General features: G+C 35.3%; 1 protein-coding gene across 1 annotated transcript in view; it reads left to right on the forward strand.

Moving 5' to 3' along the window:
- Positions 1 to 14786, forward strand: part of Smp_168160 (putative ubiquitin ligase E3a) — a 29512-nt gene that overhangs the window by 1483 nt on the left and 13243 nt on the right. The window contains exons 2-7 of the mRNA XM_018799463.1: positions 798 to 1107; positions 1143 to 1443; positions 1603 to 2079; positions 5755 to 6089; positions 10180 to 10545; positions 13899 to 14036. Coding sequence (XP_018651250.1) covers positions 798 to 1107; positions 1143 to 1443; positions 1603 to 2079; positions 5755 to 6089; positions 10180 to 10545; positions 13899 to 14036 — 1927 coding nt within the window. The remainder of the gene's footprint in view (positions 1 to 797; positions 1108 to 1142; positions 1444 to 1602; positions 2080 to 5754; positions 6090 to 10179; positions 10546 to 13898; positions 14037 to 14786) is intronic.

Raw genomic sequence — 14786 nt, forward strand, 5'->3', positions numbered from 1 at the left:
TATATTAGATATGGCTCAAAATAAAAGTCAGTGGCGGTACTGCTGTCATTTTCCTTTATTTTATCCATAGAAATGGAGGAAATTTCTTCGATTAAACTAATTAGTCCTAGCTGTATTTTTCTTTATCGAAATCCCATTATACTTTTACTTTCAATCCATCTTTGTTCATTTGCTTTTTAAATCTTACTCATCTTTAATCTCTTTGCAGTCCCATTTATTGTGTGGTAAATATTTATTTGGGTTTCCGTTTGTGCCAATATTTGTGTTCCGGCAAATGATGGTGATTCATATTAAATAGATAGGTAAAGACCACACTGTACATTGTTCGTCTTGCTAATTTACTTTTTTTAAATATCTCGTACTACCATACAATGTTTTTGGGATGTACCTATATCTAAAGAATATGAAACTATCTCGCTGACTGGAAATCATTCTGTATTGTTCTCTTTCAAAAAAATAAGAATTCACCGTTATGGAACTTAAAAGTACTTAAAATAGAAGCAATTTAATTTGCTTTGAGGATTGGAGTTTGGGAGTTTGTACCAAGTGTTGTTTCGAGTTTTAATGCCTCGTCGCCATTAATAGTGGATTCTATCATGAATAAGTTTCTTTGATATAGACTTTCATATAATTTATTTACCGGCTAAAAGGTAGGTTCTTTCAAGGGTTCTTCAATGTTACGGGTTTTCACTAACCTTCAAACATATTGCTGTTATCATAATTAAGTACTTACCCACTTACTATTGATTTCTATCAATTTTTGATGTTTAAAACTATTATCTAAATATTTCTCTTAGGAGTATCCCTGAATCACAGGCCAAACACCTTATTACGCTATACTTTAACCAGCTTATCCATGGTTGTCGTAATGTAGATTGTCAAAATAGAAACTGTGCATCTTCAGCTAATTTTGCACATTCGGGTATTACACCAAATCAAGCAGCTGCTCTAGCAATAGAATTAACAGTCAACCGTGCTGATCTTTGTTTATCTACTGACGCAATCTTATCATCTTCTGGAATGAGCAACCCATCAACTTCAAGTTCTGTGGAACCTGAAGTTAATAGGAATGACAACGGTGATGAGACGTCGAACGAAATTAATGAAGTAATATATTCTTTGCCTAATTTCGCTTTCTTTAGGCGTCTAGTTACCTTTCTCAAGAGCTTCCAAGCCTTCAAACGACTTCTGTCCCTTCATCACAACAGCTTGCTGCTACTTCGGATGCCATAACATCAGGTCCCGATGAAGATTCGTTTCATTCTCTGATGACACCCGCTGAAGTTACTCGGTTAATTATGTTTCTGTTTGATGCTTCGGAAAATGACGAAATAAATTCTTCCCAGCTAAACGAGCCAGCTTCTGGAGTTAATACAGAGGACTACGCGGCGGACAATGATAACTCTTTAACTTCCGCTTTCCTTAGTCGCAGTCACCTGTTTGGTATGTTTTTGGAATTTTCCAGGTTTTGGCCATGTATTCCTTATTCTATTATATCGCATTCTTGAGATTCATACAATCTGGTAATTAAGCGTCTCTTTTTGGACGGTCATCATTTTTTAGCCAATTTAATTCACAATGTCTTGTATTTGTGTGTTACAGGAACATCTAGGCCATCTAGTTCGAGCTCTGATACTTTGAAAGCCCTCAAAGGACCAACAAACCAAAATAACCACACAACTCCATCATTGAACACATCTATCGAACGTGAATCTCGTAAAACTGGTTTGACATTAACCGAGTTACAGAAGGCTATTGAAATGGGGAAGAAAAATGGAGAGTGGTCCTGTCTTATAAGTTTATTAAATTCAGTTTTCAGTTCGTATGATGCATTATCAAGTAGTTTCTTACATGAATTATGTGTGGCTAGATCTGGAAAGCAATCCAAAAGGGATAAAAAAACTACAGATGTCTCAGGCTCACCACTGTGTAGCACCAGTGCCAAAACGCTAAAAGATTACATTGAAGTTATTTCACCAACTGTAAATAATTCTGATGGCTCGGTTGACAACATAACAGAATCTTCTTGGGTCGAAGGTATGACTAGTAGCTCAACAGATTTTCCTATTTATCAAAATGGTAAGTAACGTGTTTTCATTATCGAATTCCCATTCACCTACATAAAGTAACTTTACAATAAATTGTATACCTTTAATGTTACCATATCTTGCAAATTTATAACTGCAAAAACTTTATTTTGTTTGTTATATTTTATACAAACACCTGTGAGTTGACTCAAGTATATAAATGCAACTTAAACGATTGTTAGATCTTGAAAGTTATATGGTCCAAGTACATCTGTTATGAAAGAGGATTTTCGGATTTATGCTCAAAAATTAGATTGTCGACGTGAGTCTATGATAATTGGAAGTATTCGAATTATTGTAGTAACTAAGGATTCCCGAAACAGTACCATTTAAACCAAATAGAACTTGGTGAGCACAAACGAACGTATTGTATTTAGAAATCGAAATCAACCAGGAAACAAGTACCAAACAATCATTAGTTGATACAAACACCACAAATTCCCCCAAAAAGGGATATCGAGAATAACACAACTGGTTAGCGGAATAGGTCTTTTTGTAATACATTTGTTTACAAAATACTGAACACAAAAACAATCGAAAGTTAATTGTAACATAGTCGACTGGAATTTACGGATTTTGTAGGTAGATCACTGACGATCCGATGAAATAAAAACCCTACTCAGGTTTCACTCTTTCCTTTTGTATTGGAACTATCGTCCAGTAATTTAAAGACTAGTTTTTCAGCTATTGAGTCACAGGTCCCAAACCTACTTTGAGTAAGGTTTGGGGAACTTCATTTCAATTTTTATAGTTGTTGAGTTCGTTTAGCTCAAAGTCTAGTATACAAACTTCTAACTGGTTACATGGTTGTTGAGTGGGATTCATTAATAATAAGAGATTTCGCTCTGCAAGCCATTGATCATACTTAGTTTATAAAGCTGAGACGAAACTGGTTTTTATCACATATTACAGTCATTAATCTTCCTTAAGTTTATTAATCCCCTGATTATCATTATTCTGTTTTAGAATTATTTCTGAACTATAGTTTTACTGCTCAAGATGTTAACAGTTTCTTTAGCAACAGCTTCCGAATGTTAAACCTGTTCGGAGACTAATTTGTTAGACGTGTTTGTGTGTGACGGTAAATTAAGTGTTTATGACCTATATTTAACTTAGATCACTAAAGCAATGAGTAGAAATCTTCCTCAAGTTCTCCAGTCTCGATAATAACTTATTTACCATGGCTCAACTTAATTCCGAAGAAATATTTTCATTCACATTTCAGTTTTGTTTATAGTTGGTAAAAGGTAGATAAATCAGTTTTAAGGCACATTAGACAGTCTTAGTTTATTCTTATTCGTAGAGATTTCTATGTTGTGAATCCTTCTTGCGCGGAAATCCTTATAATTTTTGCTCCAGCATTATGAAACTTAATGGTTACTATTTGCAGCTAGGACAGAGATATGTGCGTGTTACCTATTAGGAGCTGTTCAACCTCATTTGAGGCATATTCTACGAACTTGGTACGACAATCGAGTCTGTAAAAAACTCGAAAACGTTTTGGGATAGACTGTACTACTAGTTTCATGTAAAATACAGGCTGATATCACTTTGCTTTGATTTTATAAAATACACGTGAATTCTTTCATTGGGCTGGTTGGCTTTCTTTTGAGTCATCCAGTCACCGGATTATAATTAATCTTGAAAAAAGTCAAATCATTTCTCCTTCGCCATTCTACAAACTGTGTACTTACTTTTCGGGTTAGAAGTGACTATATTGATTTCAGTGTATTAATTGTCAATAAAAACCCAAAATTCTAGACCTTTTCATGATGTCTACATGGCTTTCGCGTTTTCCTGTGGTTGACCTCAATTGGTGTAGTTGTTCTGACCTCTAAAAGGGTACTTCTGGAGTTTAACTGGACTGTAATTCTGTCATATTTCACATAATGTAGTTCACCAGGTGAATGAATGGTGTTGGTAACTTGATAGTCGTTTTGCACTGTTAATTAACTTTGAAATTTATTCTTAGTTGAGAATGACTCTCATTACGTCTTTTAAATGTTCCACATCTTCCAACTATGTAAGTGAAAAGTACTTGAAATATCAGTGATTTAAATCACTTCTGTATTGCACATTTTGGTAGGTATACTTCTAATATGTTAAGTTACTCATGGGAACGTACTCCTGATAATCGACTGGATTATGAAGACGTCAACATCTGGGAGGGGGAAGCACGGGATAAATTGGACAGCTAGGATGCAACTGGACGATATAGACTTCGCGGATGATCTGGCACTGTTATCGCACACGCAACAACAAATGCAGGAGAAGATGACCAGTGTAACAACAGCCTCAGCAGCATTAGGTCTCAACATACACAAAGGGAAAAGCAAGATTCTCCGATACAACACAACATGCACCAATCGAAACACACTTGACGGAGAAGCTTTGGAGGATGTAAAAACCTTCACATATCTGAGCAGCATCATTGATGAACACGGAGGGTCTGATGCAGATGTGAAGGCACAGATCGACAAAGCAAGAGCAGCATATCTACAATTGAAGAACATCTGGAACTCAAAACAATTGTCAACTAACACCAAAGTCAGAATTTTTAATACAAATGTCAAGACAGTTCTACTGTATAGGGTGTAGACGTGGAGAACTACGAAAGCCATCATCCAGAAGATACAGGTGTTTATTAACAATTGTCTACGCAAGATACTTCGGATCCGTCGGCCAGACACTATCAGCAACAACCTACTGTAGGAGAGAACAAACCAGATTCCATCCAGCGGAGGAAGAAATCAGGAAGAAGCGCTGGAAGTGGATAGGACACACATCGAGGAAATCAGCCAACTGCGTCACAAGGCAAGCCCTCACTTGGAATCCTCAAGGCCAAAGGAAAAGAGGAAGACCAAAATATTTTGGGCTTATAAAAGGATTTACGTGAAGTGTATTTGTAAGTTGCTTATTGGAAGCATTAGTCAAACTAATAATAGTAGATTATCCGTCCGAAATAATTAGATAGTCCTTGGTATACAATGTTATGGAATCGACTTTGGCTTAGTAGACAATTGTGTTAGTGGCTTTTGTATAACACTAGTTGCTAGGACCCTTGTAGTCCAAATCAAATGGTTTTACTTGTCTTCATTGTTTTGGCTATCCACCTTGTCACCAGCTGTTCATGAAATGTTTATACCCATATTCAACATACTGAAATCTAAATGATATGATGTTAACAGGCTTAACGTTTTTATAGATAGGGTTACTAACTTACTCGAGTATGTTCCAATTACGTTTTCTAGAAGTAAGTACTCATCCTTCAATTTAGCTGTGTATTAGGGTATGTCTCTGCATAGGTCGTTAATATACAATCTGTTCGTCATTTTATACCATACATTTGTACAATATTTCTTGATGAGCAGATAACTTAGTCCTTTTAGTGCTGAATGTCCGAAAAACCTCAAACCACTACACCTGGTAATATGTGTTTGTGATTAGAGGTGCATATTATGTTAGCGAATGAAAATAAATTGAAACCTAAATCAATTATATTTTGTGAATTAAATCCAAATAAACATAATACTGAATTCTTATGTTTTATTTACTTAAGTATTTTGTAATATTCAAAATAACAGTTATGAAGATTATGGAAATATTCATTCATCAAAGAATTTCCACTAAATTTTACCATCACATAATTATAAATGTTTATTTTCAGATGTAGAAATGGATGATCAACAAGTGAACTCTATTGAAATTATTGAAAAATCAGAAAACAATGTTTATTGGCCATCTGTTAATCTTAATGATTTACGTAAAGCTTGGTCTATGATTGTATCTATACCTGAACGTCAAAATATCGTAGATACACTAATGAGAGCTGTTCGTCGTTTAGTTGTGATAAGTTTACATCAACTTTTAGTTATTCAACCACCTGATGGATTAGACGATAATCAACCACCTACTGAAATAGCTATTATTCAACAACGATTGGTGAATCTTTTTACTATTCTTTATGAATGTCCATTTGCAACAGATCCTTTACATTTTGAGGTTGGTAAACTATTCTATAAAGTTGTTATAATACAGTTTCTCTTTTTTTGACTTTGTCTATCATAAGGTATATTTTGTTTTTGGACATTATTCTATTTTTGAAGTCTCTTTTTATTGTCATAAAATCAGAAATTTTGCAATGGTAACGGGTACTACTGAATTACTTATGGAATCATTGTTGTGCTTATTTCACATTACAAATTATTCAGCCGGACAGATCAAGTATATATATATATATCATTTTATGCCCAAGGTCATCTTTAAAATTTATCATATTTTAAAATCTGTTATCTAACAGTCTATCACTGATTTGTTGTTTCTGCAAATCATGGTTTTATTACCTTGGACAACCGAAATGGGGGTACTTTTCAGTAGGGCTGTTATTATTAATAGTAATGCAACTCAACGACTGTGTATGGGTTCGTGTGTGCAGCAGACATGATGGAGTCATGTATATTGTTTCATGACGAATGTTTTTATTTAGCTTTTCACATCTTGATAGATGGAATACTGTTAGAACCTTGTAACCGACCAAGTTGTTAAATATTCAGTGTCCCACTGAGTAACCCCAGCAATGGGAACTGTTTAATGACAAATTTACTGTGCCAACTAAATTATCATAATATTCAATGTAAATTCTCCACTTTATTTTCCTTTCATTATTTGAATAAGAATTTGAAAGTGGTCTTTTCAGGCAATCAAGTGCCTTTAATAATTGTCTGTACTTATTAGTTTCAAACACTTTTTAAATACAGGTTTATAGTTTTCAGTTTATCTGTCCATCGTATTTAATTCATCTCCGTAACACTTTTACTCTGCTGCACTTTCATTATTACGGTTTGTTTTGTATGTTTTTATCCACCATTATTTTCATTATCGTTCAAGAGTTAACAATAAAAGTTTCATAATCAAATCATTTACCTGAAAAACACATAACAGCACCAACAGTATCATTTCTGTCGTGTATTTTTATTATTATTTTATTTAAACACATAAATATTGATACATAGGGGCACCAGATACATATGCGCAGCACAAATCTCATTTGATTTGTGTGAGGGCTGTGATACTACCCAGGTGCCCAGATTGAAGCAGGTGGTTTTCTTAAGGGACTACACCCGGAGCCTTTGACCTAAAAGTCTGATCCACAAGGCAGTGGAGCATCGTAAGGAGATGCAGTCCCATAGTAGCCGGTGACCAACGATTGATTCATACGCCATTTGTTCCCTCAGGATACTGGAGCCCATGTGCACCATTCGTTTAAAATCAAGGTTACCCGACTCCCCTAGGTGGATTCTCCGTGTCCACCAACCCGGTTAAAGCTCGAGACATTCGCTTTTCGTCCTCTCAATTTCGTAAACAACAGTAATGCCACGAGAAGGCAGTGAGTAGGACTTCCCTGGCAGAGGTTATATACGCGTGGCCATGTGAGAGCATTTCGAGAGGGAGAGCGGACTCTCCCTACTCTCGTCAGTAATAAGGCATTTGGGGCGTGTTTAGTACTAACGAATAAACACCATACACAGATAACAACAAAAGATCATTTATCATTAATTGCATGTAGGTAGACATCGTCTTCAAGCTCTGAAATGCTACATCACAGTTTTCTTAATATATCATATTCTGTCAATCAGGAATTTCAATAACCGTTCAGTATTGGTTTTCGAAACGAATCAGTCATATAACTTAACTTATTATTATTGTCATTGATATTTCTATTATTATTATTATTATTATTATTATTGAGCTTTCCTGCTTTTTAGTTTATTCAATTCCATTATAAACCTCTGAAGATTTTAGGTTTTCGCACTTTTATTCAAAAGTGTAAATGCGAACTAACCAACCAGTGTTAAAGGTGCAAAGTATTTTTTTTAAATAAAAAGATCATTATGGAGTTGAGATCATGAGTCAATTGAAGCTAGACCACCATGGAAAACCTGGAAGCACTGAACGGCCGTTTCGTATTATTATGGGACTCCTAAGCAGTGCGCATCCACGATCCCGCACTCGCGAGATTCGAACCCAGGACCTACCAGTCTCGCGCCAGAGCACTCAACCGATAGACCACTGAGCCGGCATCCAACGGTGTTAATGTCTAACTTCAAGCAATCCAATAAAATTACTAAAATCTCCACAATACTCCTAAAAAAGATCGTTATTGTTTTCGCTATAAAATGATATATTTTTCTCGTGCACCTTTCGAATAATGTGAATTAAACAAAACTGACAGAAGCATGCTATTAAACAGTATTGTTCATCATAAGTAAAAGAAGATTTTTGAATATTGATCTGTTTGTAGTTGATGTTATAAACCGATTTCAACTGTACAAACACTGAAAGAACGAGAGAACACTGGACAACTATTCATGATAGTATGAGATACCTCGACGAGGCCTATTTAGAGCCTAATCTGCAGCTTCGTAGTGAACGCTTCAAGTTGTTAAGAAGCAACGATGATTTTGCAGAAAGTTTTATCGGATTATGATTAGATGAAGTCCCTCCTGCTCTTTTAGAGCCTCTGAAGACTTCATTACGCCTTCTGGCAGCCGACCCATTAATGACTAAAGTTTAAAAGTAAAAAAAACTATTTTCTGATAAAGTGTTTTGAGGTAAATATTTTAGTCAGTCATCATAAGATAGGACAATCATAATTGTCGTTTCATTTTGCTCATTATTGTTCAACTTCATTAATTACGTTTAGCATGCTGAATATAGTTTAGTGAACTGTATAATAAACCCCACCTTAGCTGTGCGAAATTCGTTGGTTTATTACTTTCTGATTCCCGAGTCTGCTAACAGAAAGTATGAAAGAGCAGGATGTCTGAGGGTTCTAAAATAGTGGTATGTACTCATAAAGTTTCTTGCTTTTGAACAAAAATAATGAACAGTGTGCTGAAAAGTGTCAACGAAGTCTATTGGATGAAATGGAATTAGGAACAGTTAGAGTTTATGAAGTATATAAGCGCGGAAAATTTCTAGAATTCAATTTTTCTTAAGTAAAATGTTTGTATATAAGAGGCAAATGATAAAAGTGATATTTCTGGTTGGAATGACATTTTACTTACTGCGTTTCTGTTAACATTCTAGACTTTTAACAACTAACCAATTAAATCGCTTTTCTTCTCTTGAGATTGAAAGAAAATAAGGTTGCGTGGTTTTTTTGTTGAATGATGTTTATACTATCATAAAGTCTTTCATGTCCTGTTGCATACCATACGTAAATCCTACCCATAAATATTTACTATCGCAGATAACTTTTTTCCAATGCTTTATATGTGAATACGTATATGTCTGTGGATTTCCCTAATAGATATCGATTTTAGTATAAACAAAGTTTTCTCCTATGGTGACATCGTTTTTCGTACATGTATCTTAAAATAATTTCGTCTACCATTGATTTCTTTATTTATCTTGTTGCATTTTATTTCTCTACTTTTTTAGTCAAACATTTTCCTTCCTGTGGTACTCCAGTTCTTGTTATCTTTGATGTAACATGAAATTTAAAGGTTGTATTGGTTTTATTATAGTTGGATACTGACTGTCTTCTATGTGCATAGGTTAATAAAAAATCAATTTGCTGCATGCTGTAAAGAGCATCTTATGACATATTTGAACATACATTCGTCAATTGTTCGCTAAATACAGCATACTTTTTGTTTATTGATTTATGATAACTTTATACATTAATCTATCGCCTTTATTAGATCTTACTAACGCAAAGTCGCAACAGCATCAGACGATTTAAACAGTCAGTTAGACTCCTAAGCATTACACCCTTTTTAGTTAAACTAGACTGATAAAGTTTCGAGTAGGGGAACATATGATCTCAACCTGTAAGAGTTACCAATCAAATTTCGTATGATCTGACTAATTTTAATTAAACTAACGACGAATCCATATTTCAGCGAGTGAAGTAACTGTGCCATGTTGATTTGGTGACAGATTGTTTTTGACAATAATATCAGTCTTTTGAAATTACTTATGTCCAATTGTACGGCTTTTTTTCAATTTTTATGTCACTTGTGTTTTGTTTGGTTTCTTTCCTCGTCTTTGACTTGTTCATTTGTGTTTCTATCATCTTCAATTATAGCTTTTATTGTTAAATATTAATCGTGCCGTAACTTGGCTTCCAAACACAATACAAGTTATGTTATGTCGAGCATGGGCTAATTCTGTACATACACCATTAGCTAATTGTACAGAATCACCAAATCCAGAACAAACTAATTTATGGTGTCTACAAAAAATTCTATTACATCATATTACTTTACGTTGTTTAACTACAGATCATGGTTTACCAAATGAAGATAAACAGATTTGTGAAGCTGCACTTGTATTACGTATTGTTTACTACGCTAGTCTATTGGCTGGTCAAATGGATTCACCTGAATTATTAGAAATGGAAGCTGAAGAAAATAGATTATTTGAACAACAAATGCGTACTCATATTGGACCTGTAAGTTGTTGTTCAACAGTTATCGTTACTGTTGTTAAATATACTATTAGAATATATATATTTCTAAAGTTAAGAAAATATGTCTTATTTTAGAATATGTACATACTCTGATTAATATATTGGCTGACGAGTACAACTGTAAAGTTATTGTTCGAGTAGTATTTTTGTAAATGTTATCAACTCAACTAGAATGTAGCTGTTTGGAAAACATATTTCTTCTATTTTTTCGCTTCATTCAAACGGTAACACCTCGGTGAGTGAAGAAGTGCTAATTCACAGTGCAAGTGTAAATTACAGTATAGTTATAAATGTGATAAGTACCATCCTGCATAATACATAAATTGTATAACGGGGATAGTGTAAAACTTAGCACAATAATCTTTTTTTTTCTGATCCATACTTTAAAACAGTTGGCAAAGTTATTATAAGAATTATGATGCAGTAGTAAGCTATCATTCGTTTGTAGGAAAAAAATATACTGGAAGTGCTAATCCAGAAAATAACTGAAATCCATTCAGAACATAACAAACAGTTGCATTAGAATCACGGTCTAATCTATTTAAAGTTATACATACAATACAAGACATGATTGTTCATCCAGATTCACCACACTCTTGGTCGATTTATCTTCTTAAATATAATGTTTACATCTAGACTTGATATTGCTCACCAGGCATTACCACCACATATAATCAATGCCTTAGAAGTACAGATGATATGGTATGTATAGCCTTCTTACTTGATCCAATTTCGAAACCGTTGTTTGTCGAAACTTACGCTTGTTACCTCTCGTGGAAGAGCATAGGCCGTCCATCAGCATTCTCCATCTAACTCTGTCCTGGGCAACCAGTCAGTCAGTCAGAACGCAGAATTTCGTACGTACGTACATCAGTTCGAGTTGCCGTACCACATTAGCCTAGAGATGCAGTTGTCGACTCAAATCGCATATTGGTACAGGTAGTAAGAGTATAAGCAGTAGTCGAAAAGATTAGGGTTTGAAGATGTTATTGAAGGAGTATAATCCAATGAAATAAATTTGGAAAGAGAAAAAAAAGAGAGATATGAAGAATTCAGAAGATTAGAATTTGGTAGAACACAAAGAGTGGATGCACCTTCGCCATTGCAAACGATTTTCAGCCATGTCATTCAAGGTCTCTAACCATCGGTTGCTATCATCTCACGAATCCAAACTAGGTAGTCTACACCTACCAACATGGCTCAGTCCACTTGTCAGCGACTTCATGGATTTTTGCCACGTTTTGGTCTGGCCGTCCCTAGCTTTCTTCCAGCCTACTCCTACACCATGGAACATTGCACGTCGGGGCAGTCGGTGGTTGGGCATACGTAGTACGTATCCCAGTCATCTCAACTGATGAAGTTTCACTACTTCGTCAATCGATTTGCCATCCTTACCTAGTACCTGTTTCCTAACAACTGCATTACTTACTTGGTGGTCCCAGGATATACGAGCAATGCTTCGAAGACACCTGTAATCGAAAACTAGTAGCGCATGAATTTATTTCTAAAAGTACGTTTACGATATAGTTAAACAAGAATGGAGAGAGTGGACAGCTCTGGCGAACACCTCTTGTGGTAATCAATTCTGATGATAGTTCGCCATAAGCTCTAACTCGACTAGTCGTGTTCAAATGCCGCCTTAAGGTCGAGAAGTACTACGATTGTGGGGCGTCTGAATGTGTGTCTATGTTCTAGGACCTAACTTAGAGTGAATATCTGGTCAACACAACCACGTCCAGGTCGAAAAACAGCCCGGTTTTCTCTAGTCTGCTCTTCACGAGCTTTGGTTAGGCGTCGAAGTATTATTGAAGCTAATATTTTAGACACTACATTAGTCAAATTGATCCCTCTGTGATTGTCACAAGAGGAATTTTGTCCTTATAGGCTGGCACAATCAGTGATTGGGACCAGTCAGGTGGAATTACGTCCAGTTCCCAGATTCTACCTAAGACCTCAGTCTAGCTAACAATTAGATTTTTTAAAAAAATTCGAAAATTCCAAAATAACCTTTTCCTAATACACTTTTTCACCATCCTGGTAAACGTTTTGAGTAATCGGCGATTATTGAGGTAGGAAGTGAACACTTAATCTACAAACAATCGGAGCGTAGTATATGCTAATGATGTATAACTGCAATCTAGCTGTAGTTTACGGAATGCATACAGTCGACAAAATAGAAGATTGTTCTTTTACTGGAGAGCTTTTAATATTTCTCTTAAGTGCACAATTATGTTACAACTCGTTCCTACATATAGTCTATCAATCCATTAAAAAAAAATACTATAACCTTTAACACATTGAAAGGGCGAGAAGTCATTTAGAAGAGAAAGTTAAGATTATTCCAGAAATATAGATTGTAATTTTAGAATAAGAAAATAAAAATTTCTAAGTAATCAAACACTTAATTGTGACATGTGAAATCTAGTCCACAGATCAAAACGAAAATTACCTTGTGGTAACTTTTTAGATGGTTCAATCTGACTGTTATTTGTAAAACAAAATTAAATGAATGGAAAGAAATAAACCTTTATTGCTAAATCTTTAACACAATGTTCGCTTGATTTTTGAATTTATTCCTTCAAACTTGTTTCTTCAATGTCAATTTTATTCGAAGTGACTTGTATTTTCTCAGAACATTGATCGATGCTCAATAGTCATCAAGAAAAAATATTTTTCTCTAGTTATACTTTCTTATTTGGTATGTCTTTCACCTTTTTTTGAATAAACTGGTATGTATTATTGGTTGATCACTATGCCATGCTTGTCCAGTCCTTTAGGTGCTGATCGAATTCTACTAGTCAAGTTGCAGTTTGACCACTGGTCTAAGCGTCTCTCCATCACGTACACTGTATCGAAGTGTTGGACTATTGGAAGTAGTCAACATGAAGCCCTGGGCTTTGTGTTAGTTATTCCTCATCAACAATCTCACACCTTTGACCTCCTAAAGGACTAGACAAGCATGACATCAGTCAGTAATCAATAATATCTCAGCTGTAAATATCTGAGTAATACAGGTCATTCGTGACACAAATAGCTCAGTGGTAGCATCTCAGGTTGTGAAGCTGAGTGATGAGAATTCAAATTCTACATGAAACACCAGTTCTCTCAGTACTACAGGAACCCCCTTGCTGACGAGTGCTAACTAGCATTAAATCTGGGCTCAGGCTTTCCTGTCGACGACTTTCAACCATCTAATACCGAAGTAACGTTTTATTATTCATTGACTAATCGTATATGTTTATTCATCCTAATATCTTGTTTACGTCCTAATTTCTCATACTGTGGTTTCTGTTTGCCTCATAACTCATCGATATTACTTAATGTCTTATTTCTAGACTTACGAAAGACGTTCTCGTGTCAGTTTACCTGAAGATCCATTTGCTAAAGCACTGAATATTTCTCCTAATGATTGTCGTAAACCATTTATTCCAGTTAAAGATTTTGTAAATGAAACACTGAATGATGGCCTACAGGTTTGTTTTAGTAGATATTTTTTTACTAACATTATCGAGTATATACATATATAATTTTGATGTATTATTGATGTAATATTGTTTGTTAATGTCTAATCAGAGCCTATGGGGGACTGTCAACGTCAAATAGTATTTGTCAGGTTCACCCATTGACCCCCTTTTTACTTAATTTCGTCATGGCTCTCCTTTTAGAAACGATTCACTAACTTTTTAGGACGTTTGCCTATCGACTGAGTATTTTCAGATAAAATAGTCCGTTTTTCTGAAGAAGACACTGAAGATCCTGAGTCTTCTGATTGCAAGCATGATTGAAATGCGTTTCTCTGCCTCTAAATCCAAAACGTTGCCTCATAACTAGTCCCCTTCAACACCTGAACTAGTGATGGGAAGTAAAGTAGTTGAGTGTTTTGACAATGTCACTTATCTTGGAAGTTTGTTCGTCCCTAGTGAGGACGTTCGCAACAAAATCTCGGCAAGGATTTGAAAAGCCCAGTCGGGGTTCGCGAAATTACATTATTTGTGGCGTAAGCGAGATGTCCATCCGCCAACCAAAGGGCACGTATACTGGTCAGAACTCCTATTTGTATTCTTTTATGGCTGTGAAACATGGTCTATGAAAGTTAAAGGTATATCTAGCCAAAAAGGTTTTGGTCGTAAGTGTCTTCGAAGCATTTCTTGCTTTTCCTGAAACTACCAGATGAGCTATGTCTGGTCAAAGAATAGGGTACCTGATAATGGTGAGAAATCCGT

The sequence above is a fragment of the Schistosoma mansoni genome, chromosome 3 (assembly GCF_000237925.1).
Source record: "Schistosoma mansoni strain Puerto Rico chromosome 3, complete genome".
Classification (NCBI taxonomy): Eukaryota; Metazoa; Platyhelminthes; class Trematoda; order Strigeidida; family Schistosomatidae; genus Schistosoma; species Schistosoma mansoni.